Genomic DNA, 27528 nt, shown 5'->3' with positions numbered 1-27528 from the left:
TGGCAACACCTTCATGGACATACCCAGAAATAATGCTTCACTAACCATCCCTCAATACAGTCTAGTGGACACTGAGCATTAAGCATCACAGGCACACTGATTGTTTAAAAGCGTATTTTTAGATTTCCACGTATTCGTTCCTTTCCTATTTTCTTTCTGCTATGGATTTTTATTTTCATTCTATTATGGTAACAAAAAAATATTCGGTACTAGGTCAGTTTCCTTAAATTTGTTGAGACTGTTCTGTGTCATCTATCCTGGAGGTTTATGTGCACTTGAGAAGAATGTGCATTTTTCTGTTATTGGTAAAGTGCTCTGTATATGTCAGTTAGGTCCAATTGCTCTATGTACAATGTTCAAATACTCATTTTTCTAATTGATCTTTGGGATGATTGTTCTATCCATTATTAAAAGTGGGATATTCTACTATTATGGTGCTGCTATGTCTCCCTTCAATTGTCAATATTTGCTTTGTATATTTGTGCACTCTGATATATTCATAATTGTTATATCTTCCTGGTCAATTGGCCCTTTTATAATTGTATAAAGTCCTTGTCTTTTTTGACAGTATGTGACTTAAAGACTATTTTTTCTGTCATATTTGTGACTACTCTTGCTCTCTCTTATTTATCATTTGCCTGAAATAGTTTTTCCATCTTTTCCCTTTCAGCCTTTGTGTATCTTTAGATCTAAAGTGAGTCTCTTGTAGACATACAAGGTTGGATTTTTTTTACCCATGCAGTAAATCTATGTCTTTTGCTTTGGGAGTTAATCCATTTACACTTAAAGTAATTGCTAATACTGAGGGACTTACTATGGCCATTTTGTTTATTGTTTTATGGATATCTTTCAGCACTTTGATTATATCATCCCATCCCCTTCTAGACTGTGAGGTTTTGCTGAGAATTATGCTAATAATCTTTTTAAATTAATTTTTAATTAAAATAATAACTATAATTTATGGTATACAATGTGATGATTTGATATACAGTGTGGAAGGCTTAAGTCAAACTGATTAACATAGCCATCACCTCACTTACTTATTTTTTGTGGTAAGACATTTAAAGTTTACTCTTAGTTATTTTGAAATACATGCTTGCATTGTGCACATTAGGTGATATTCCACCAAATGCCCTGCCTCCTCCCACCAATTGCTCTCCCACCTTCCACTTCCTTCTCCCTCCTCACACCTCCCCCTTGGCAGACTATATTTGTGTTTTATCATTCGTATGAGTGTATAAGTGTTTATATAGTGGTTTCATAGTAGTATTGAGTATGTTGGATAATTTTTTCCCATTCTTGAGATACTTTACTAAGAAGAATGTGTTCCAACTCCATCCAGGTAAACATAAAAGATGTAAAGTTTCTGTATTTTTTGTAGCTGTATAGTATTCCATGGTATACATATACCACAATTTGTTAATCCACTCATAGATTGATAGGTGTTTGAGTTGCATACATGACTTGGCAATTATGAATTGAGCTATAATAAATATTCTGGTGCCAATGTCTTTGTGGTAAAATTATTTTTGTTCTGCTGAGTAGATACCTTATAATGGGATGGCAGGATCAAATGGAAGGTGAACATTTAGTACTTTGAGAATTCTCCGTATTCTTTCCATAAAGGTTGTATTAGTTTGCAGCCCTACCAATGCTAATAATCTTATGACAGCTCCCTTGTGTGTGACAAGTTGCTTTTCTCTCTCTCTCTTTTTTTTTTTTTTTCAAGATTCTCTCTTTGTCTTTGACTTTTCACAGTTTGAGTACAGTGTATCTCAATATAGGTCTTTGCGGGAATATTCTTCTTGGAGTTCTTCCAGCTTCTCAAATTTATATTTCCATTTCCCTTCTCAAATTTGAGAAATTCTCAGCTGTTATTTCTTCAGTTGGCTCTCTGTCCCTTTCTCTCTCTCTCTCTTCTCCTTCTGGCACTCCCATAATGCCAACCTACAAGTCCCTTAAGTACTCTTCACTTTTCTTTATTCATTTTCCTTTTTGTTCCTCTCACTCAATAATTTCAAATGAACTTTCTCCAATTTCACTGATTCTTTCTTTTGCTTGATGCAGTCTGCTGCTGATCCCTTCTAGTGAATTTTTTTAAGTTGGTTATTGTGTTCTTTAGCTCCAAAGTTCCTGTATGGTTCTTTTTAAATAGTTTTGATCTCTGTTGAAATTCTTGTGCATTATTTCTTGAAATCATTTAGTCGTCTATTTGTGTTCTCACTGGGCTTCTTAGTAAGACAAGTAATTCATAAGTCTCCATTTCTTTAGGATTGGTTTCTGAAAATTCTTATTGCTTCTTTAATTTCATCATTAGGTTCCCCTGTTTCTTCTTATGCCTTGTTATTTTTTTGCAGGTATTTGGGCATTTGAAAAACTACCACCTCTCCCAGTCTTTATTGACTGGCTTCACAAAGAAGACCTTCACCAATCAACCTGGCTATAGATTCTACAGGCCTGTGAAAATTTTTCTGGGGCTACATCTTCTCTGGGTTTATGCATGCAATAGCCCAGTTAGAGAGGTTTGCCGTTGAATACATGGAGTCTGGAGTCTTTCTTTCTCTGGTGTCTGTCTATGGTACTGCAGGTTCTCTCATAGGCCAGCATGTCTCTGACCTCTTTCTTGTTATCAGTGGCCCCAGGAATCCAAAGTGTGCAGGTTGGTTATCACAGCTCCATTTACAATTGCTATAATGTGGAATCAACCCAAGTGCTAGTCAACCCATGAATGGATTAATAAACTGTGGTATATGTATGCCATGGAATACTATTCATCCATGAAAAGTTGGGGACTTTATATCTTTTTTTTAACCTAGATAGAGTTGGAGAACATTCTCTTTAGTAAAGTATCATAAGAATGGAAAAGCAAGTATCTGATGTATTCAATGCTAATATGAAGCCAATAGACAAACTATTACAGGCCCCTACAAAAGAAAACAAATCAAGTTGAGGTGAGGGGATTGAAAGGAAAGGGTACAGTGGAAAATGGAGGGGGATGGGTGTGCTCTTACCTAACGGGTACAGTACAAAGGTGCATGGCACACCTCCAGGGGAGGAGCATCACTCACTACAAGAGGCATCTTACCTAACAAATGCAAATATTGTAAACTAATCATTTGTACCCTCAGATTAATCTGAAATAAATGAACAAATAACAGGAGTATTCAGGTTGGGAGTTAGGTAAGACAAAGACCAATACATCAGAAAATGTCCCCAAAATGTTCTACTCTTCTGTTTACCTCCATGATGAGGCCATAAATTGGGTGTTTTCTCCTAGTTACATCAACCTGTTTCAGCCTGAGGAAGGGCTATCATGAGTATAATGCCACTCTTCTTCGCTTTGCACTTGCATGTAGTATGGAAACTTCTTAATGGTTCATAAAGTTTCATGAAGGCTTTTTGTACCAAAAATTGTTGTTCAGTTGGTGTCTTTGTGGGAAATCAGGTTTGGAGCTTCCCATTCTGCCATCTTGCTGATGACACCCTGTTTCTATTATATTTATTAGAAAAACGTGTAAAATTTGCTTATTTTTAGTTAGTCCAATACCGAGAGCATAACTGAATTTTTTGTTTGACTCAGAATCAGCTTTTTTGTTTATTTTTTACTTTTTACTTATGATAGTGAACCATAAATTTGGAAATCTTAATATTCTTAAATATAAAATATACTGGAGACTCAGTCAACCCTTGGATATTTCTAGGATTGTTGCTGGAATAAAAGTTTTTGTGTTGTTATTGTTAAATTCTTTTTATGTTAAATTTATTTCTTTTTTATAATAGTGTATAAGAGAAGAATCATTAATTTAGTCCTTACTAGCCATGTACTAAGAACCACAGGTGACCCCTTTATCAGTCTTTCTCTGGTGTTTTAGGTTGGCTGCATAAGAAGAACGCATTGTAGCTTATTAATTCTTTGTTTTTTGGCTTATTTGTACAATGAATGTTTTTGAATTGTGTGTATATTGAATTACTTGACAGCATATACCTAATTTATTGACTAGATCTATTTCTCTATTTTCATATGTCACTATTAAAAGTCCATGTATTTGTTCTATAAAATACTTAACCTTTCTTTGTGAACCACCTAGATTTGATTTTCTGATGTGTAATGTATGTGAAAATATTTCTCTGTGTAATGTTTTCTTTATTGTATGCCTTTACAGGTGGTGTAATTAATAATGTTTTATCCTCTTTACGGGATGTACTTATTGGTGTGCTGGCAGGAACTGTTTTGGGATTTTTTGTGCAATATTTTCCAAGTGGAGATCAGGTAGATAGAAAAATTAATGTTTTTTGTACAAGTGTGATATTACACATTTCTTTCAAAAATTTGAACTTTGGGAAGATCCATGAAGTATTAAGTTTAAAACTTTCTCTCCCCCAAAGTAGCCTCTTATGCCTACTCTGTGGTTAAAACTGAGCACAGTAGTGACTTTCTTTGAAGTCTCTGCTTCCTAATTTGGCAAATAAGAAATATCAGAAGGGCTCAGTGCCTGTAGCTCAGCAGCTAGGGCGCCAGCCGCTGAGGCTAGTGGGTTCAAACCCAGCCTGGGCCAGCTAAACAGCAATGGCACCTGCAGCAAAAAATATCTGGGTATTGTGGTGGGCACCTGTAGTCCCAACTACTCGGGAGACTGAGGCAAGAGAATCGCTTGAGCTCAAGAGTTTGTGCTTGCTGTGAGTTGTAATGCCACACCACTCTACCGAGGGTGAATTAGAGAGACTCTGTCTCAAAAGAAATGGAAAGAAATATCAGAGGAATGTACTTAACTCAGGGTATTTCCCTGCATTATACCATCCTTTTCTTCACTAAATTGCCTATTGACGTTTCGACAATTTTTCCTAATCTTTTCTCCCAAATTTTCCCCTAAACATTTTTTTGGGAAATAGGTTTCCATTTATCTCTGCTTACTTTCTGACTTAAATTTTTCTCTCTCTCCTTTGACAAAAGCGACACTATTAAATTGAACCCTTTCCTACCTTAAATAATTTACCATTACTTTTGTATTTCCATAATTTCCGTCCTAGTTTACCTATAACAATTATTTTGACAAAGGAGATATCTAAAAATTTATATTTTAGAATTCATGGATATGTTATATGGAAGTGAAGATTATATGGGTCTCTATTTTCCATCCTCATTTACAGTTAAAGTACTGTAATACTTTAATTATTATACTGATAAGAGTATCAGAGATGTGACAGAAGATGAAACTTTAAAAATTGCCACTTTTAATACTTTTAGCAAGTCTGCTAAAATATTTGGTGAGAAAGAAAATGAAAATTTTAGACATTAAATATAACATGGTATCAAAGGGTTAAAAATAAATGATAGTGTCAAATCTCACGTTATATATTTAATGTAAATTTATTTCTATCTGTCTAATTCTAGGAAAAACTTTCAACAAAGCGAGCATTCCTTGTTTTGAGTGTGTGTGTTTCTGCTGTCTTGGGCAGCCAACGCATTGGCTTACATGCAGCTGGAGGACTATGCACACTAATGTTGACTGTCATTGCAGGGACAAAATGGTCCAAAGAAAAGGTGAATATTTTTAATACACTATTTTATTAAAAGGTAAAATAACTGAATGTTTTACATCTGGGATGGACATTTAGGAATTCCCCTTTTTCTAGTAAGAAGATGTTTCAAAAGTTTTTGTGTCCTCAAGGAAACATAGGAATCAATCAAGAAAATAAACCTGGAGGAAAAGCACCTAGAGATATACTAAATGCAATCAGAAGTTGAGTTATACCTGATCAAACTAAAAAGCTTCTGCACAGCCAAGAACACAGTAAGTAAAGCAAGCAAACAGCCCTCAGACTGGGAGAAGATATTTGCAGGTTATGTCTCCAACAAAGGTTTAGTAACCAGAATCCACAGAGAACTCAAACATATAAGCAAGAAAAGAACAAGTGATCCCATCGCAGGCTGGGCAAAGGACTTGAAGAGAAACTTCTCTGAAGAAGACAGGCTCACGGCCTACAAACATATGACAAAATGCTCATCATCCTTAATCATCAGAGAAATGCAGATCAAAACTACTTTGAGATATCATCTAACTCCAGTAAGATTAGCCCATATCACAAAATCCCAAGACCAGAGATGTTGGCATGGATGTGGAGAAAAGGGAACACTTCTACACTGCTGGTGGGAATGCAAATTAATACATTCCTTTTGGAAAGATGTTTGGAGAACACTTAGAGATCTAAAAATAGATCTGCCATTCAATCTTGTAATTCCTCTACTAGGCATATACCCAGAAGACCAAAAATCACATTATAATAAAGATATTTGTATCAGAATGTTTATTGCAGCCCAATTCATAATTGCTAAGTCATGGAAAAAGCCCAAGTGCCCATCGATCCACGAATGGATTAATAAATTGTGGTATGTGTATACCATAGGATATTATGCAGCCTTAAAGAAAGATGGAGACTTTACCTCTTTCATGTTTACATGGATGGAGCTGGAACATATTCTTCTTAGTAAAGTATCTCAAGAATGGAAGAAAAAGTATTCAATGTACTCAGCCCTACTATGAAACTAATTTATGGCTTTCACATGAAAGCTATAACCCAGTTATAACCTAAGAATAGGGGGAAGGGGGAAAGAGAGGGGAGGGAGGGGGGAAGTGGGCAGAGGGAGGGTGATGGGATTACACCTGCAGTGCATCTTACAAGGGTATATGTGAAACTTAGTAAATGTAGAATGTAAATGTCTTAACACAATAACTAAGAAAATGCCAGAAAGGCTACATTAACCAGTGTGATGAAAATGTGTCAAACGGTCTATAAAACCAGTGTATGGTGCCCCAGGATCGCATTAATGTACACAGCTATGATTTAATAATAAAAAAAAAGGAGTTGAGTTATCACATCAGTTTTCCCGTTTTCCCAAGTTTTATGTATTATAATTATGTAACTGTTATCAACTTAATGATTTTATTCATTAAAGTTTTAGTTATATAATTAATCTAGGAAAACATGCTGATAAGAGATTAATACGTAGAATAAAATGTAAAAGGTTCTTTTATCCCCCACGATTCCTAAATATTAAATCCACTTTCCAGAATTATTTCTCCTAACCAGTCTTCTATCTATAAATATTTAGATTTTCTTCCATTTTTTGTTATTACAAGAGTGCTGCCATGAACAGTACTATTTGTGTCTTTTTGCATAAGTACTTCTGCAGGATAGACTCCTGGAAATGGAATTGCTTCTTTAAGAAATGATCTATTTTGCCCTCCCCTGCGCGCCACCTCTGCTCGCGCTACTTTTGTAGCCAGCGGGCGGTCAAGGGGTTCTGGGGGTTCCGGGCGCGGTGGTCCCTGTGCGGCCACCCCACCCCCACACGCGCAGCTGCGGTCCAAGCCTGGAATAGCAGCGCTCGGCCGGGGGCCCCAGGGAGGAGGAGGGGAAAGTAGGAGGAAGAGTAGGAGAGGGAGGGGTTTTCTGCCCAGCCTGCAGCCAGTTGGAGCAGGCACGGGCACGGGGACACTCCACTCCGTTGCTGCTCCGTTCTCGAAAGGTCACTATCATATGACAAAGGCTTTGCCACAGTTCATTGTCCTCCCTGTGTACTTTCCATTTGCCTTCCTGGATTATAAAACAGGAGGCGGAGCAAGATGGCAGCCGAGTAACAGCTTCCTTGCATCTGGGCACCGTGAGTCGGGGGAGATAGGACTCCAGGCATCTCTGGCTGGTGGGAACTGCCTATCATCACTCCTATGAGGCTACAGGGAGTCAGCGAGAGACTTCTGGACCCCAAGAGGAGGACTAAAACAGTGGAAAACCGGCAAGTGGTCGCGTGTGTTCAATCCGTCTAAACCCGCCCACAACTGTAAGTTCAGTAGCAGCGAGACTGCAAACCAGAAAGGCCTTACCTGTGAACTGTTTTGATGTCCTTGGACTTGGCACTGAGTTGAACTGCCTTGGGGAAGGCCTGAGCGGGAGTGCGGAGAACTTTGGCCGTTGTCTAGGGCCCCAGTCTGAGCCGCTGAGCCAGACGGAGCTAATAGTGTTTGGCGGTGGGTCACACGGATCCATTGTCAGTGATCTGCCCCGGCAAGCTCCGCCCTCAGGGTCGCAGAGCTAGAAACGGGTGGGAGCTGGTAACCCAGCAACCAAGTAGCCTAAGGGTGGGGTCTGAGCCGCCTTGCAGCCCTAACCCTCAGGGGCAGAGTGAGACCGGTTTTGGCACCCTGGGTAAGTGGATAGCCACTTCAGCAGTGATTCCAGCAAGAAAGCTGGGAAAGCTTCTGCTCAGCAAGTTTACAAGTTCAAAGTGCCTTTTAAGTGGGCTGAAGAGAGATTTAGGGTGTCTACCTGCTGGGGTTTGAGAAATCAGCTGCCTCCAGTCGTATCAGAACTGTGACTAACATCTCATACCCCATAAGACCACGTGTTGCCCAGACAATATTCAATAACATATACAAACTGCTTTGTTTTTGGTTGTGTATTTTTTTTTTGTTTGTTTATTTTGACGTTGTTGATGTTCTTTTGTTTTTTAATTTCAATCTTTTCCATACAGATCCCTTTTTCTTTCTCAATTTTTCTAGTTTAATTATAATTTCCCATTGCTGCCTTTTTTAATAACTACAACTTCATTTTTGCTAGTGTTTCTACCGCTATCATTTGGTTTTTCACCCCATTGTATCCCCGTAAAGTTTTCTGTTTGCTTGTTTTGGTTTGATTTATAGCATTTTTGTCTTTCCTCTCTACTTGGTGGAGGTGGGGTACTGTGTCTGATCAGGTTAGCAAAGAGCTGCTGACCTCAAGGGAACCACCCAACTGGGGCACCCCCAGAAGGTGGGGTTTTTTAAGTTTGTGTCAAAGTATCCTACTGTACACCTATATTGCCCTGTCTCCCTCTTTCTGTGCCTCTCTTCTTTTTGTCAATATTCCTTATCCCTACCCCCTCTCCTTTCTCTATCTTTCATTTTTTTTTTTTTTTTCTTATCACTTGGTCCTCCTTTCTTTCATCCCTTTTTTGCTCTTCCATCTTCTCACCCTTCTGGTCCTGTAACCCTTAGTCCACAGGCACAAGATCTTAAAGAGCAAGAGGAAGTGAAAGGAAAATTAGGGCAAGGAAACAAATAAAAGAAATCACCCATGAGGAAGAATCAGCAGAAAACTCCAGGCAACATGAAGAACCAGTCCAGAACGACCCTGCCAAGGGTCCATGAGGTAGCTACTGCAGAGGATTCCACCTATACAGAAATGTTAGGAATGACAGAAAGGGAATTTAGAATACACATGTTGAAAACAATGAAAGAAATGATGGAAACAATGAAGGAAACTGCTAATAAAGTGGAAAATAACCAAAAGGAAATCCAAAAACAGAATCAAATCAGAGATGAACGATATGAAGAATATAAAAAGGATATAGCAGAGCTGAAGGAAATGAAACAGTCAATCAGGGAACTTAAAGATGCAATGGAAAGTATCAGCAACAGGTTAGACCATGCAGAAGAAAGAATTTCAGAGGTAGAAGACAAAGTTTTTGAGATAACTCAGATAGTAAAAGAGGCAGAAAAGAAGAGAGAGAAAGCAGAACGTTCACTGTCAGAATTATGGGACTTTATGAAGCGTTCCAACATACGAGTTATAGGAATTCCAGAAGGGGAAGAAGAATGCCCCAGAGGAATGGAAGCCATACTAGAGAATATTATAAAAGAAAATTTCCCAAACATCACCAAAGATTCTGACACACTGCTTTCAGAGGGATATCGGACCCCAGGTCGCCTCAACTCTAACCGAGCTTCTCCAAGACACATTGTGATGAACCTGTCCAAAGTCAAGACAAAAGAAAAGATTCTGCAAGCTGCCAGGAGTAAGCGCCAGTTGACCTACAGGGGCAAATCCATCAGAGTGACCACAGACTTCTCTAATGAAACTTTCCAAGCAAGAAGACAATGGTCATCTACCTTTAATCTACTTAAACAGAAGAATTTTCAGCCCAGAATTCTGTACCCTGCTAAGCTAAGCTTCAAAATTGATGGAGAAGTCAAATCATTTACGGATATACAAACATTGAGGAAATTCGCCACAACAAGACCAGCTCTACAGGAAATACTTCAACCTGTTCTGCACACTGACCACCACAATGGATCAGCAGCAAAGTAAGAACTCAGAAATCAAAGGACAGAGCCTAACCTCCACACTGATGCAAAAGATAAAACTAAGCAATGGACTCTCACCAAATAAGACGAATAGAATACTACCACACTTATCAATTATCTCAATAAATGTTAATGGCTTGAATTCCCCACTGAAGAGACATAGATTGGTTGACTGGATTAAAAAACACAAGCCATCCATTTGCTGTCTGCAAGAAACACACCTGGCTTCAAAAGACAAATTAAAGCTCCGAGTCAAGGGATGGAAGACAATTTTTCAGGCAAATGGAATTCAGAAGAAAAGAGGAGTTGCAATCTTATTTTCAGATACATGTGGATTTAAAGCAACTAAAGTCAAAAAAGACAAAGATGGTCATTTTATATTGGTCAAGGGAAACTACAACAAGAAGACATTTCAATTCTAAATATTTATGCACCCAATTTAAATGCTCCCAGATTCTTGAAGCAGACCTTACTCAGTCTGAGCAATATGATATCTGATAATACCATCATAACAGGGGACTTTAATACACCTCTTACAGAGTTGGACAGATCATCTAAACAGAAATTAAACAAAGATATAAGAGATTTAAATGAGACCCTAGAACAACTATGCTTGATAGACGCATATAGAACACTCCACCCCAAAGATAAAGAATATACATTCTTCTCATCACCCCATGGAACATTCTCCAAAATTGATCATATCCTGGGACACAAAACAAATATCAACAGAATCAAAAGAATTGAAATTTTGCCTTGTATCTTTTCAGACCATAAGGCACTAAAGGTGGAACTCAACTCTAACAAAAATGCTCAACCCCACCCAAAGGCATGGAAATTAAACAATCTTCTGTTGAATAACAGATGGGTGCCGGAAGAAATAAAACAGGAAATCATTAACTTCCTTGAGCATAACAACAATGAAGACACAAGCTACCAAAACCTGTGGGATACTGCAAAAGCAGTTTCGAGAGGAAAATTCATCGCTGTAGATGCCTACATTCGAAAAACAGAAAGAGAGCACATCAACAGTCTCACAAGAGATCTTATGGAATTGGAAAAAGAAGAACAATCTAAGCCTAAACTCAGTAGAAGAAAAGAAATATCCAAAATCAAATCAGAGATCAATGAAATTGAAAACAAAAGAATCATTCAGAAAATTAATGAAACAAGGAGTTGGTTTTTTGAAAAAATAAATAAAATAGATAAACCATTGGCCAGACTTACTAGAAATAGAAAAGTAAAATCTCTAGTAACCTCAATTAGAAACGATAAAGGGGAAATAACAACTGATCCCACAGAGATACAAGAGATCATCTCTGAATACTACCAGAAACTCTATGCCCAGAAATTTGACAATGTGAAGGAAATGGATCAATATTTGGAATCACACCCTCTCCCTAGACTTAGCCAGGAAGAAATAGACCTCCTGAACAGACCAATTTCAAGCACTGAGATCAAAGAAACAATAAAAAAGCTTCCAACTAAAAAATGCCCTGGTCCAGATGGCTTCACTCCAGAATTCTATCAAACCTTCAAGGAAGAGCTTATTCCTGTACTGCAGAAATTATTCCAAAAAATTGAGGAAGAAGGAATCTTCCCCAACACATTCTATGAAGCAAACATCACCCTGATACCAAAACCAGGAAAAGACCCAAACAAAAAGGAGATTTTCAGACCAATCTCACTCATGAACATAGACGCAAAAATTCTCAACAAAATCCTAGCCAATAGATTACAGCTTATCATCAAAAAAGTCATTCATCATGATCAAGTAGGCTTCATCCCAGGGATGCAAGGCTGGTTTAACATACGCAAGTCCATAAACGTTATCCACCATATTAACAGAGGCAAAAATAAAGATCACATGATCCTCTCAATAGATGCAGAAAAAGCATTTGATAAAATCCAGCATCCTTTTCTAATTAGAACACTGAAGAGTATAGGCATAGGTGGCACATTTCTAAAACTGATTGAAGCTATCTATGACAAACCCACAGCCAATATTTTACTGAATGGAGTTAAACTGAAAGCTTTTCCTCTTAGAACTGGAACCAGACAAGGTTGTCCTCTGTCACCTTTACTATTCAACATAGTGCTGGAAGTTCTAGCCAATACAATTAGGCAAGACAAGGAAATAAAGGGAATCCAAATGGGAGCAGAGGAGGTCAAACTCTCCCTCTTTGCTGACGACATGATCTTATACTTAGAGAACCCCAAAGACTCAACCACAAGACTCCTAGAAGTCATCAAAAAATACAGTAATGTTTCTGGATATAAAATCAATGTCCACAAGTCAGTAGCCTTTGTATACACCAATAACAGTCAAGATGAGAAGCTAATTAAGGACACAACTCCCTTCACCATAGTTTCGAAGAAAATGAAATACCTAGGAATATACCTAACGAAGGAGGTGAAGGACCTCTATAAAGAAAACTATGAACTCCTCAGAAAGGAAATAGCAGAGGATATTAACAAATGGAAGAACATACCATGCTCATGGATGGGAAAAATCAACATTGTTAAAATGTGTATACTTCCCAAAGCAATCTACCTATTCAATGCCATTCCTATCAAAGTACCTACATCGTACTTTCAAGATTTGGAAAAAATGATTCTGCGTTTTGTATGGAACCAGAAAAAACCCCGTATAGCTAAGGCAGTTCTTAGTAACAAAAATAAAGCTAGGGGCATCAGCATACCAGATTTTAGTCTGTACTACAAAGCCATAGTGTTCAAGACAGCATGGTACTGGCACAAAAACAGAGACATAGACACTTGGAATCGAATTGAACACCAAGAAATGAAACTAACATCTTACAACCACCTAATCTTCGATAAACCAAACAAGAACTTACCTTGGGGGAAAAACTCCCTATTCAATAAATGGTGTTGTGAGAACTGGATGTCTACATGTAAAAGACTGAAACTGGACCCACACCTTTCCCCACTCACAAAAATTGATTCAAGATGGATAAAGGACTTAAATTTAAGGCATGAAACAATAAAAATCCTCAAAGAAAGCATAGGCAAAACACTGGAAGATATTGGCCTGGGGGAAGACTTCATGAAGAGGACTGCCATGGCAATTGCAACAACAACAAAAATAAACAAATGGGACTTCATTAAACTGAAAAGCTTCTGTACAGCTAAGGAGACAATAACCAAAGCAAAGAGACAACCCACACAATGGGAAAGGATATTTGCATATTTTCAATCAGACAAAAGCTTGATAACCAGGATCTATAGAGAACTCAAATTAATCCACATGAAAAAAGCCAACAATCCCTTATATCAATGGGCAAGAGACATGAATAGAACTTTCTCTAAAGACGACAGACGAATGGCTAACAAACACATGAAAAAATGTTCATCATCTCTATATATTAGAGAAATGCAAATCAAAACATCCCTGAGATATCATCTAACCCCAGTGAGAATGGCCCATATCACAAAATCTCAAAACTGCAGATGCTGGCGTGGATGTGGAGAGAAGGGAACACTTTTACATTGCTGGTGGGACTGCAAACTAGTACAACCTTTCTGGAAGGAAGTATGGAGAAACCTCAAAGCACTCAACCTAGACCTCCCATTTGATCCTGCAATCCCATTACTGGGCATCTACCCAGAAGGAAAGAAATCCTTTTATCATAAGGACACTTGTACTAGACTGTTTATTGCAGCTCAATTTACAATCGCCAAAATGTGGAAACAGCCTAAATGCCCACCAACCCAGGAATGGATTAACAAGCTGTGGTATATGTATACTATGGAATACTATTCAGCCATTAAAAAAAATGGAGACTTTACATCCTTTGTATTAACCTGGATGGAAGTGGAAGACATTATTCTTAGTAAAGCATCACAAGAATGGAGAAGCATGAATCCTATGTACTCAATCTTGATATGAGGACAATTAATGACAATTAAGGTCATGGGGGGGAAGCAGAAAGAGGGATGGAGGGAGGGGGGTGGGGCCTTAGTGTGTGTCACACTTTATGGGGGCAAGACATGATTGCAAGAGGGACTTTACCTAACAATTGTAATCAGTGTAACTGGCTTATTGTACCCTCAATGAATCCCCAACAATAAAAAAAAAATAAATAAAAAAAATAAAAAAAAAAAAGATTATAAAACAGTCTCAGGACTCCTTCCTTTTCTTGAGGATTTAGATCTTAGTAACTGCTTTAATTTTTTCTTTATGGTCATTATGGTGTTGGGTTCTCCATTTTTTTGGTCGGTTTTGGCAACTTATATTTTGCTAGCAAACTGTACATTTCATACAGACTTTAACGTTTTGGTATAATGTCGTTCTTAGTGTACTCTTCTAATGCTTAATGTTTTCTGTGTCTCTGGTTGTTATGTACTTAATAAATTCTTTTATCCTGAAAAAAAAAAAAAAAAAAGAAATGATCTATTTTTTATTTTGATAGGTACTGCCAAATTATCCTCCCAAAAAATTTTAATTATTTACACTCCTGCCAACAGTGTAGAAGAATGTCTAATACCTCAACTCATCAACCTCAATGGATATTATCAATATGTGTGTTCTTTTTACTGTTAGATGGTCTCAGCCATAGTTACATTTGTTTTAGTCATTTTGTTTATTTTGGTTTTGCATTTGATTCTTTGATCCATGTGGAATTTATCTTTGTAAAAGCTGTAAAGATTTGTATATATACGTGTGTGTATATATATTTACTCATAGACACACATATATACTAACATATAAAAGATATGTACATACATACATGTATATAAATTGGATAGTCAATTTTTGCCAAATTATTTATTGACTAATCCATTGATTATTTTAAGTGCTGCTTTTAACATGAACTTAATTCTCTCATATATAGGTAAGTTCTGGAATCTATGTAAATCTACTTGTCTACTCTTAGGCCAATATTACTCTTTTAAATCACCGAAGTTTTATTTCTCAAAATCTAACATAAAAGGTACCCTCTCAAAAAAATAAAATAAAAAGGTACCCCCTTATTGTACTTCTTTTTAAAGTATTTCTTGACTTGTTCCTGCCCACATTCTTTCTTAGATAAATTTTAGAATCAGCTTGAGAAGTCCCCTGCCCGAAAATCAAGTGGCATTTCATTTAATATTCCTGTATAATTATAAAAGAAATTAAGTGGTCAATAATGAATGAAATGTAATTGGACAAATAGGATGAAAACAACTAGAATTTTTTTTTTTTTTGTGGTTTTTGGCCGGGGCTAGGTTTGAACCTGCCACCTCCGGCATATGGGACCAACGCCCTACTCCTTGAGCCACAGGCACCGCCCTACTAGAATTATTTTTTAAATGAAATAAACTAGAATAAATAGGTTTTAAAGATTGAAACTAGCAAATAGGGAAATATACATGGAGAAAATATGTTAACACTGCTTTTCTTTGTTTTTTTTTTAACTTTTATAAATTACATTCAGAACACACAGTCATAAGGGAAATAGTTTGCATTTTGGGGGGTGGCAGGACTGTGTTTGAACCCACCACCTCCAGCACATGGGGCCGGCGCCCTACCCCTTTGAGCCAAAGACACCACCTAGGGAAATAGTTATGAAGATAGTTTATGCCCTGAGCAAAAATAATCAAAGTTCTTATATATATCTTCTGTTAAAAATAAATAAATAAATAAGCCCCAACTAAGGCTAAAATCTCCTGATGCAGATTCCTAGAGAAGAGACTGTTATGCCAACAGAACTCTTTCCTGTAACCTTTTAATAGGACAGGTAGCCCTGGGAAGGATTCATTCCCAGAGAGAGAAGCTGAACAGGCAATCAAATAAGAATCGAATGTTTTTTATTTGGTTGTGAGGAAAAGGTAACTTTGGGGTATTCAACGTGGGTTCTTTGGAAGCAGACCTAACAAACTACAGTATTTTTTTCCCAGTAGTTTATGACATATCAGGATTCACTTTCGTAGGATTGGGTTCCAGGGTAACATTGTTAGTGGAGGTTTTCCCAGCTCCCCACTAAGAACCCAGATGTTTGTGTGAGTTGAGTATGTTCTCATCAGGCATGATGAGGTTCTGTCTCTGTTCAGTTACCTTACAAACAAGAGCTAAAACTCTCACTAAAACTGTCTGAAACTCGAAAGACCTCATTTATTCTCTGACAAAATGACCAAGTAATATGTTTACTTTATAGCTTTGTGGGTTTCTCTTAAACAAATTCTACCTGTTTGAGTAAAGGAATTAACCTGTTCAATTTCTATTAATTAGGTTTTAACATTTCTCCTCTCTAAAACGAATTTTTTTTTTTTTTTGAGACAGAATCTCACTTCATTGCCCTCAGTAGAGTGCCATGGCATCATCATAGCTCACAGCAACCTCAAACTCTTAGGCTCAAACCATTCTCCTGCCTCAGCCTCCCAAGTAGCTGAGACTATAGGCTCCCCCCACAATGCCCAGCTATTTTCAGAGATGGGGTCTCACTTTTGCTAAGGCTGGTTTTGAACTCCTGAGTTCAGGCAGTCCACCCACCTTGGCCTCCCAAAGTGCTAGGATTACAGGCATGAGCCATCGCGCCTGGCCAGTACAGAACTTCTGGGCTCAAGCAATCCACGCACCTTGGCCTCTCAGAGAACTAGGACTACAGATGTGAGCCACCATGCCGCATCTTATCAAAAAATTAAATATCTTAAGTTTATTCGATGTTAATGGTATGGACCAGATGCAGTGATTCACACCTGTAATCTGAATACTTTGGGAGTCCGAGACTAAGGATCATTTGTGGCCAGGAGTTCAAGACTAGCTTAGGCAACGTAATGAGACCCCATCTCTCCAAAAAAAATGTTTTTATTAGCTGGGCATGATGGCACACACCTATAATACTAGCTACTTGGGTGGCTGAGGAAGGAGAATTACCTGAATCCAGGAATTTGAGGTTACAGTAAGCTGAGATTCTGCCACTGCATTCCAGCCCAGGCAATAGAGTGAGACCCTACCTCAAAAATAATTTAAAAAATAAATAAATACATGACCATAAAGCAACTCAAGAGACCTACACGTCAGGAGGGATGCCCAGGACAGGGGACGTCATGTTGTGAGCAAAAACGGACTCCCCAGTGAGCATGAGAGGTCAGCTGGGGCCCACTATACTGGTGAGTGCCTACCTCATTTTTGTAGGCTGCTTGGGGCTGGAGCTGTCAAAATGCCAGGCTAAGCCCCCTAGAAGGGCCTGCAGCAATCCTTCCTTCCTTTGGTTTCAACTGGACTTCAAGCAGGTCTACTTCCTGGCCCTGGCAGCTGACTGGTTCCAGGCCCCCTACCTTTATAAACTATCAGCATGACTACTTTCTGGAGAGTCAAATTGCCATCCTCGATGTCTGTAGCCTTGCCTCCACCATCCTGTTTGGCCTAGTGGCCTCTTCCTTTGTAGATTGGCTGGGTCGCAAAAAGTCTTGTGTCCTCTTCTCCCTCACTTACTCTCTATGCTGCTTAACCAAACTCTCTAGGGACTGTTTGGTGCTGCTGGTGGGACCAGCACATGGTGAGCTGTCCACAGCCCTGCTCTTCACAGCCTTCGAGGCCTGGTACACCCACACGCACATGGAGCACCATGACTTCCCCCGTGGAGTGGATCCCAACTACTTTTGCCCAAGCTGTCTTCTGGAACCATGTGCTGGCTATAGTGGCAGGTGTGGCAACTGAGGCTGTGGCAAGCTGGATGGGGCTAGGGCCTGTAGTGCCATTTGTGGCTGCCATTCCTCTCCTGGCTGTGGCTGGAGCACTGGCCCTTCACAACTATGACCAGCAGTGTGTCTTCTCAATGATCTGTGCTGGGGGCCTGCGCTGCCCCTGTCAGACCACCGCATGCTGCTGCTAGGCACCATAGGCACCATGCAGGCCCTTTTTGAGAATAGCATCTTCATTTTTGTCTTCCTTTGGACTCCCGTGCTGCACCCACACAGGGCACCATTAGGCATTGTCTTCTCCAGCTTTGTGGCAGGCAGCCTGCTCTGCTCTTCCCTGTACTGCATCACCACCTCCAAGAGGTCCCACCTGCAGCCCAGGCACACTCTCCCTTGCTGTCCTCATCATTGCCTTCTCCACCAGTCCCAGGCCAGGAAAGTTCAGTGGATCCTTCATAGCCTTTCTAGCGGTGGTGGGACTCTTCACTGTGTTAAGGCGTGAGCTACGGGTGTCCTCACCCACTGGAGAGTCCTGTGCGCCTGAACTCTCAACTGGTTCCAGGACAAGGCACCTGAGATGAACTTGAATCCCATCTCTCCAGGGTTGTGACTGACTTTGTGACTCTTTCTGCAGTCCCGCCTGCCAGTGCTTTATGTTGGGGTGGACGTGAAGGTAATGGGCTGGAAAGAAAGTACCAAAAGTTACCTCTGTGTTACTCCTTTTCCTCTTCGCATTTAAAAATAAATACTTGTAACTGAAAAATACATACATAAAATAAAAATTTTTTAGTTTTAAAGAATAAATTTCTGAAATGTACTTCTTTTACATGTACATTAAATGTATGTAAATTATATATATAAATTAAATATAATTACATAATAACTATAAATGTATTTCTCTTTTCTACAGATTGGAGTTCAAAAAATTATTTCAGGTGCATGGAATATTTTTCAACCACTTCTTTTTGGTTTAGTTGGATTAGAAGTATCTGTTTCATCTCTTGAATCAAATAGTGTTGGTAAGAATGATTGCAGTACAAAAAGCATAAGGTTCAAATAATTTTAAGAAAAATATGAATATTTTAGTTTTTATTTGCAGTCTGTCTTTGAATGAAAATAAAGAACTTCAGAAGCACATATTGACACAGTAATATATATTTGCTCCTCCTCTTCTCTGTGTATTTGTTTTTGTGACAAAGATAGCACTATCTTCCCTGAGGGATCTGAGGAAATAGAGATAAGATTTCTTTTCTGAAGGAAGATATTAGATATCATCAGTACTTTTTGAAGACTTTCGTTGAAAAATCTTCAGAAAACCTCTATTAATTTAGAATTGAATAAACGTCATCTTTCTTATCTTTCACGGTACCTCCACACTCAGATAATCTCTTACACTCTACATAGAAGCTTCAATCCATATTTGTATGTCTTATATTACTCTTACTTAAAAAATAAAAACATAAACATAGTGTTAAAATGCTTTCATAAGTTTTAGAAATCGTATCTCTGGACATAAAGAATCACTTCATCGCAAACATTTTGTTATTTCTGTTCATATTTTTATCTGTTGTAGGCATTTTTGTTGCTACTCTGAGTTTGGCATTATGTGTTCGAATTTTAGTCACATTCACGCTGATGTGTTTTGCTGGTTTTAGTTTTAAAGAGAAAATATTTATTGCTTTATCATGGATTCCCAAAGCTACAGTCCAGGTAAGAATATATTAAGTCATTCTAATATTTTGGTTTTGATGATTTTTTTAAAATTCTAAATGAAGAATGTTACTCTAATCATTAAATATGGGCTATTAGCCTTACTCATAAAATTAATATGAACTTTTTAAACCTCAGTTTTAAAAGAAATTCTCCTGAAATTGAAATGTGTACTTTTAATGACAAATATTTTTCAAATTTATGAAATAATTTTTTGTATTTTCTCCACAAATATGAGCATATCTGAATGTTAGAATTTTTGTATTTTACTGAATCTTAGAGCTAAATGTTGTGATTTTAAAGTAGGGACATTAATTTTTTTTTTTTTTTTGAGACAGAGTCTCACTATGTCACCTTTGGTAGAGTACTGTGCCATCACAGCTCACAGCAACCTCAAACTCTTGGGCTTAAGCTATTCTCTTCCTCCCAAGTAGCTGGGACTACAGGTGCACACCATAATGCCTGACTATTTTTTGTTGCAGTTGTCATTGTTTAGCTGACCTGGGCCAGGTTCAAACCCACCACCCTCAGTGTATGTGGCTGGCGCCCTAACCACTATGCTGTGGGTGCTGAGCTAGGGACATTAACGTTTTAAAAACACTTTTCCTACCCCTGTCACTCGATCCACCACACAAATGCACACATATTATTCTTAACTATTTAATTAAAGGCTGAATCTCCTCCCCTAAATAAACTATATAGGAAGGACAGGGACAGTGTTTTTTTTCCATTACTTTCTTCTAGAACTTTGTAGCAGACTTTTCCCAGAGTGCCTGGCATGCAGAAAGTAAATATGTATTACATGTCTATAATAAATATCCCTACAGTAGTGAATGAATGAATGAGAGACTTTGTAATTTTTCCCTCTTATTCAGTGATATTCTACTCCTACTTAAAGATAATGCTATTTATTATTAGACTGTTTAACTTGGTAGCGTAATACCTTAATTTCCTAGAGTTCTTTTCTTGGTATTCTGAAACAGAAGCATCTAAATTTCCATGCAACAAAATTCTATATTATCATGGTTCCAAAAGTAGGGCCATAGGGCCAGATTGCCCCTTTTAAATACCATGTTACTTTCCAATAACTTTAGACAAGTTATTTCCCAATCCCTCAGTGCCTCAGTTTCCTCATTTTACAATGAAGTCTATGACTGTCTATTTCATAGTGGTCTTGTGAGGATTAAGTGAGATAACCCATGTGCTTAGCACAGTCTCTAGCATACAGTGGGGCTCAGTGAACAATGTTGTTATTTTATCTGCAAGAAGTATAAATAATAGGCTCAGTGCTGTAGCTTAGTGAGTAGGGCACCAACTACATACACCAGCCCGGGCCTGCTAAACAACAGTGACAACTACAACAACAAAAAAAAAGCCAGGCATTGTGGTGGGCACCTGTAGTCCCAGCTAGTTGGGAGGCTGAGGCAAGACAATCACTTAAGCCCAAGAGTTAGAGGTCGCTGTGAGCTGTAATGCCACAGCACTCTACTGAGGGTGACATAGTGAGATTCTGTCTCAAAAAAAAAAAGGAACAGAAAAGAAATATAAATAATAATAACATTTTTGTTTTTAGTGTCTACTGTAGAGAGAATAATCAATCCACAAAAGGATTATCTATCCATCCCTCTATTCTCTTTCCTTCCAACAGTACACTTGTAATTTTGTTTTATTATTTCATAATTTTCATGAAGCAAGAAAAAAAGAGAAGCAAATATGAGAAAGGAGATCACCCACTCAAATCTTGCTGTATTATTCTGCTTTCTGCCTATTTCTGTCTGTTGAGTCCATACTGTCTTCTGCACAAAGAATATAAAGCTGGTTCCAGGGACTGCCAAGACATATAAAATTAATTATTTATGAAAATAGAGAGTCACAGCAGCAATAGATAAGGATAATGTCACAAATGAATTGGATCAACAAATACTTTAAATTTTAATTTTAAAACTTTGCACTTTTATCTTCTTCATTCTCTCTTGCTTAAATAGCATCAGCTACGCTTCAGTTCTTTCTTTTATTCCTCAGTTCATAAATACCAATAAAAATGAAAGTGAAAAAATGGAAGATATTAAGAGGGCAAATAAAGAATTTAGTTCATAAATGTGCTAATTGGGTTCTTTTAATGAAATAATATTATATTTCATTCACTAGGTAAAAATCATTTGTCATCTCGTAGTAATCCTCACATAATAGGATTGTCACAAGTATTAAAATCAACTCATAAAATTCAATGGTTTTGTGGCAGTTCTTTTATGTTCAAATTTTCTTCTGAACAGTAAGATTCTGTAGAGTTGGTTTTCTGCCTGGTTCCTCTTGTTCTTCCTAGCATCTCACATATTGGCTTGTGTTCAGTAAATAAAAAGTTATCAACCAAAACAGGGGCAGTCTACTGACTAATTAGTCTACTGACTAATGCCCATAGTCCCACTGCTTTGGGAAGCCAAGGCAGGGGAATTACTCAAGCTCAGGAGTTCAAGGTTATAATGAGCTATGATCACACCTCTGCGCTCCAGCCTGGGCAACCGAGTGACATCCTGTTTCAATAAATAAATAAATAAATAAATATAATAAATGAAGGTATTAGATAAACATTACACCACTTTTAACTATTGGTTTGGGATGTGGAAAATAATGTTAAATTGAGGTTCTTTTCCCATAATGTCCTATATCAGAGGTAATGCTTCTACCATTATGCTGTTACTTTGCAACCCCATAGAAGATATACAATCATGTTTTATCCCTAAAAAGGCATTTATACGTGTAACACCAAAAGTTTTTAAGTAATTTCAGGTCAGTAAATAGAGAGAGGATTAGTAATAAATTTGCTTTATGTTAGTAAAAATAGATATGATAAAAGATAACTGGAATTCAAAAGAATTTGTCCCCTGACTGGCAGGGGATGAGAAGTGGGGGTGGATAGAGAAAGTTACTACTATATGAAGACATATATGTGCCAGGTGTTCTTTGCACTCTCATATTTAATACTCAAAACCACCCAGTGAGGGAAGTATTTTGTTGTTCATTTTACCAGTAAGTAATTAGAAGATCAGAGAGGTTAAGTCACTTGTACAAGATTACTCACCTGGTTGAGGCAAAAACAGGATTCAAACACACTTTGCTGGATTCCAAACCTCTTGTCAGTTCTGCTATAACATAACTCCCATAACGTAGGAAGAATAATGAGAAGAGTAACAGATCCTAAAAGACCATGAAAAATCTGAGTATTTTCTGTTGCCTTATTGCAGCCAAGAACTTAGTGGTAGATGGTAAAGGCAACTAAGCAAAACTCTGGTTCAGTTAGAACTCCTGATGTTCTGAGGGTAATATGAGCACTCAAAAGAGATATTTGAATAGGGAAAAGCTGAGAGGACAAGAGAACAAAATCAGCCCCAGCAGGTCTGCATGCTGATCTGTCAATATTGCACTCTTCCTCCAAATGTATTTGCTAGAAAGAATATAGAGTTGGTGAAACTCTATATTATGGTGAAACTCTATATTACTCTAAATTATGAAAGTAATTTTCAGAAATTACTTTCAGTCTTGTTTCTTTTCTAATAGTCCACTACTAGATTTTGTTTATTTATTTTAATAGAGCCATTTACTTTTATTATTATATATTAACTCATTTTAATATTTTTCTTTATATCTCATTTTCCTTCCTAAATGCAGGCTGTATTAGGTCCTCTGGCTCTAGAAACAGCAAGAGTCTCTGCACCCCACTTGGAATCGTATTCAAAGGATGTGATGACACTAGCATTTTTAGCCATCTTAATGACAGCTCCAAATGGAGCTCTACTCATTGGCCTACTGGGGCCCAAAATACTTAAACGTCATTATGATCCAAACAAAATAAAACTGCACAGTTAGCACAATTGGAACATCATTAAAACATTTATTTGTCATTATCTGCCTGCTTCTTTTAATGAATTAGCTCACAGAAAAATTTAGAACTACAAATATGTAGAGAGTGTACATAGAAGAGAAGATTTAGTAATAAATATGATTTCACTACAGGGCTTTCCCGTGATATTTTATTACAAAGTTAATGAAAAAGATATTAAGTAGGGCGGTGCCTGTGGCTCAAAGGAGTAGGGCTCCGGCCCCTATGCCAGAGGTGGTGGGTTCAAACCCAGCGCTGGCCAAAAAAAAAACTGCAAAAAGAATAAAATAAAATAAAGATATTAAGTAGAATGTTCTTTTAGTATTTACATATTTTAAGAACAAAGTAAATCTGTAACTACCCTAAGAAAGTTTGAAGTAATCCATCAAGCTGAATTTGATGTTATATACAAACTAAGCTTAATAACAAATTAAACAAACCTTGAATTAATTTTTGTGAATGGTGGCACCGGTAGCTCAGTGGGTAGCTCATACACCAAGGCTGGCAGGTTCGATCCCGGCCCAGGACAGCTAGAACAACAATGCCAATAACAACAAAAAAGTGGCTGGGCATTATGGCGGGCACCTGTGGTCCCAGCTACTTGGGAGGCTGAGGCAGGAGAATCGCTTGAGCTCAAGAGTTTGCGGTTGCTATGGGCCGTGACTCCACAGTGCTCTACCCAGGGTGACAGCTTGAGTCTCTGTCTCAAAAAAAAAAGAAAGAAAGAAAAAGAAATAGGGATCCTGTTTCATTCTTCTGAAGGTGGCTATCCAATTTTCCCAGCAGCATTTATTGAATGGGGCTTCTTTTCCCCAATGTACATCATCGTCTGCCTTATCAAAGATCAGCTGGTTCTAGGTAGATGATTTTATATTTGGGTTTTCTGTTCTGTTCCATTGGTATAAGTCTTATTTTTGTACCAATACCATGATGTTTTGGTTTCTATAGCCTTCTAATATATTTTGAAGTCTGGTAACATGATGCCTCCAAATTTGTTCTTTTAGTTTAAGATTGCTTTGGTTATTTGAGCTCTTTTCTGGTTCCAAATGAAGAAAAAAAAATTTTCTATATCTGTGAAATATGACATTGGTATTTTGATGGGGATTGCATGGAATTTGTAGATCACTCTGGGTAGTATGGGCATTTTAACAACGTTGATTCTACTTATCCATGATCATGATAGGTTTTTCCATTTGTTTGTATCTGCCGTGATATCTTTACTCAGAGTTTTGTAGTTCTCCTAGTAGAGATCTTCCACCTCTTTCCTTAAATATATTCCTAGGTATTTCATGTTCTTGGTAGCTATTGAACTTGGTATTGAATCATTGATTTGAATCTCAGCTTGACCATTGTTAGAATATAGAAATGCTACTGATTTATGTACATTGATTTTGTGTCCTGAGACTTTGCTGAATTTATTTATCAATTTCAGGAGACTCTAGGTGAAATCTTTGGAGTTTTCTAGATACAAGATCACATTGTCAGCAAAGAGGGATAGTTTGACTTCCTCTTTCCTGATTTGGATACCATTAATATTCTTCTCTTTCATGATTGCTCTGGCTAGGATTTCCAGCATTATGTTGAATGAAAGTGGTGACCATTTTGTTTTGTTCAGAAAGTGTTGGGAACACTTTCAACTTTTCTCCATTTCGTATTATGTTGGCTGTGGGTTTATAATATGTGGCTTTTGTAATTCTGAGACATGCTCCTTCTATGCCTAGTTAACAAAGTAAACAGGCAATCTACAGAATAGGAGAAACTATTTTCAAACTGTACATCTGACAAAGGACTAATTTTTAGAATCTATAAAAACTCAAACAAAAGCAAGAAACTAAACAACCCCATCAAAAAGTGTGCAAAAATCATGAACAGATTTTTTTTTACAAAGTAGATAGACAAGTGGCCAGTACACATATTTTTAAAAAGGTTCAAAGTCACTAACCGTCAAGGAAATGCAAATTAAAACCACAATGAGATGCCACCTTATGCCTGTCAGAGCAGTCATTATTAAAAAGTCAAAAAAACAACAGATGCTAGCACGGATGCAGAGAAAATACACTTATATCACTTTCGACAGTACTGCAAATTAGTACAAATTCTATAGAAAACAGTGTGGGGATTTCTTAAAAAGCTAAAAGTAGACTTACCATTCAATCCAGCAATCCTACTATTGGGTATCTACTCAAAAGAAAGAAATGACCTAGCACTGTTGGAGGCTGAGGTGGGTGGATCGCTGAGCTTAAGAGATAGAGACCGTCTGAGCAAGAGCAAGACCCTGTCTCTACTAAAAATAAAAAAATAAAATCCAGGTGTTGTGGCAGGCGCCTGTAGTCCCCAGCTACTAAGGAGGCTGAGGCCAGAGGATCACTTGAGCCCAGGAGTTTGAGGTTGCTGTGAGCTATGACGCCAAAGCACTCTATCGAAGGTGACAAAAATGAGACTCTGTCTCAACAATAAAGGAACAGAAATGATGTTATCAAAAAGACACCTGCACACAAATGTTTATTACAGCACAACGACAATTGAAAATATATGAATCAACCTAAGCGCCCATTGATACATAGGTGTATAGAGAAAATGTGTATGTGTATATGTGTGTGTGTGTGTGTATATATATATATATACACTGTGTAATATACACTATATATATTCCATATGTGTGTGTGTGTATGATGGAGTACTATACTCAGGCATAAGAAATAAAATGATGTTCTTTGCAGCAACTTGGATGGAACTGGAGATCATTATTTTAAGCAAAATACCTCAGGAATGGAAAAACAATACCATATGTTCTCAGTAATAAATGGAAGCTAAACAATGGGTGCACCTGGGCACAAGAAGACATAAAGGACATTGAAAACTAAGAAGGGGGGGCGGCGCCTGTGGCTCAGTCGGTAGGGCGCCGGCCCCATATACCGAGGGCGGCGGGTTCAAACCCGGCCCTGGCCAAACTGCAAAAAAAAACAAAAAAATAGCCGGGCGTTGTGGCGGGCGCCTGTAGTCCCAGCCACTCGGGAGGCTGAGGCAAGAGAATCGCTTAAGCCCAGGAGTTGGAGGTTGCTGTGAGCTGTGTGAGGCCACGGCACTCTACCCAGGGCCATAAAGTGAGACTCTGTCTCTACAAAAAAAAAAAAAAAGAAAACTAAGAAGGGGGAGGGAAGGAGAGAGCTGAGTCATAAAAATTTACCCATGGGGTACAATGAACTCGGTCCCGGTGGCAGGCACACTGAAAGCCTTGGCTTCCGCATTACAGAGTGTTCTATGTAACAAAATCTTCTGTACCCACTTAATATTTAGAAATTTAAAAAGAGGAAACAAATGTAATAGTGTGTAACATCTACATAGCAAAATAAGCACAGAATATGAAATTTATACATAAATTTTCCAAGGTACACGACTAAAATTTAAGGCAATCAAAACTATGTATCATTCCTATGAAGACTGAGACCTTTCACAAAATTTATCAACAAAACTGCTAAAACTGCTAATAACTCTGGGAAAAGATAAAACAGCTACTCTTCTAATGGCATTTTCTTACATACTTTACTACATATCACAGACTCTGTGCCTCATTTTCAACTTTATAATGCTAGCATTCAAATTCTAAAAATTTTTATATTGTGCCAGTGTTTTGACTAATTTAAATGAGGGTTTATCATAGTCACTTAAAAGAAAATAAAAATACATTTCTATTCAAAAGGTGGTATTTTATATTAAGAGAATTAAATTTTAAAATATAAAAAAAAATTTTTTTTTTTTTTGAGATAGAGTGCCATGACACATTATAGCTCACAGCAACCTCAAACTCTTGGGCTCAAGCAACCCTCTTGCCTCAGCCTTCTAAGTACCTGAGACTACAGGCACCTGCCACAACACCTAGCTAGTTTTTCTATTTTTTGAAGAGACGGGGTCTCATTCTTGCTCAGGCTGATCTTGAACTCCTAGGCTCAAACCGTCTACCTTCCTCGGCTTCCCAAAGTGCTAGGATTACGGGCATAAGCCATGGTGCCTGGCCTTAAAATTGATCTTAATAAAGGCAATTGTGCTTCTGATAGGAGAAAAGTTTTACCTATTCTTTTTGTGCTTTATAGAATTTTCTCTAAGAAGTAAATGTAATGTTTTATATGTTCATTATACAGAAATACTTTCCTTTTTAAGTTAGTAATGCAGGTGTTG

At 37.8% G+C, this 27528-nt stretch overlaps 1 protein-coding gene across 2 annotated transcripts in view; it reads left to right on the top strand.

Moving 5' to 3' along the window:
* The window catches only part of SLC9B1 (solute carrier family 9 member B1), a 98579-nt gene extending 72451 nt beyond the window's left edge, over window positions 1–26128 (top strand). Inside the window, exons 9-13 of one of the 2 annotated variants that reach the window (XM_053558768.1) lie at window positions 4164–4270; window positions 5393–5542; window positions 18676–18784; window positions 19339–19475; window positions 26073–26128. In XM_053558768.1, coding sequence (XP_053414743.1) covers window positions 4164–4270; window positions 5393–5542; window positions 18676–18784; window positions 19339–19475; window positions 26073–26105 — 536 coding nt within the window. In that variant the 3' untranslated portion in view covers window positions 26106–26128. Of the gene's footprint in view, window positions 1–4163; window positions 4271–5392; window positions 5543–18675; window positions 18785–19338; window positions 19476–23141; window positions 23375–26072 lie in introns of those variants that run through there. The other variant, XM_053558690.1, reaches the window with a different exon arrangement.
* The last annotated feature ends 1400 nt before the right edge of the window (window positions 26129–27528 follow it).

The sequence above is a fragment of the Nycticebus coucang genome, chromosome 1 (genome assembly GCF_027406575.1).
Source record: "Nycticebus coucang isolate mNycCou1 chromosome 1, mNycCou1.pri, whole genome shotgun sequence".
In the NCBI taxonomy this organism is placed as follows: Eukaryota; Metazoa; Chordata; class Mammalia; order Primates; family Lorisidae; genus Nycticebus; species Nycticebus coucang.
This window is presented reverse-complemented; position numbering and strand designations above follow the sequence as displayed.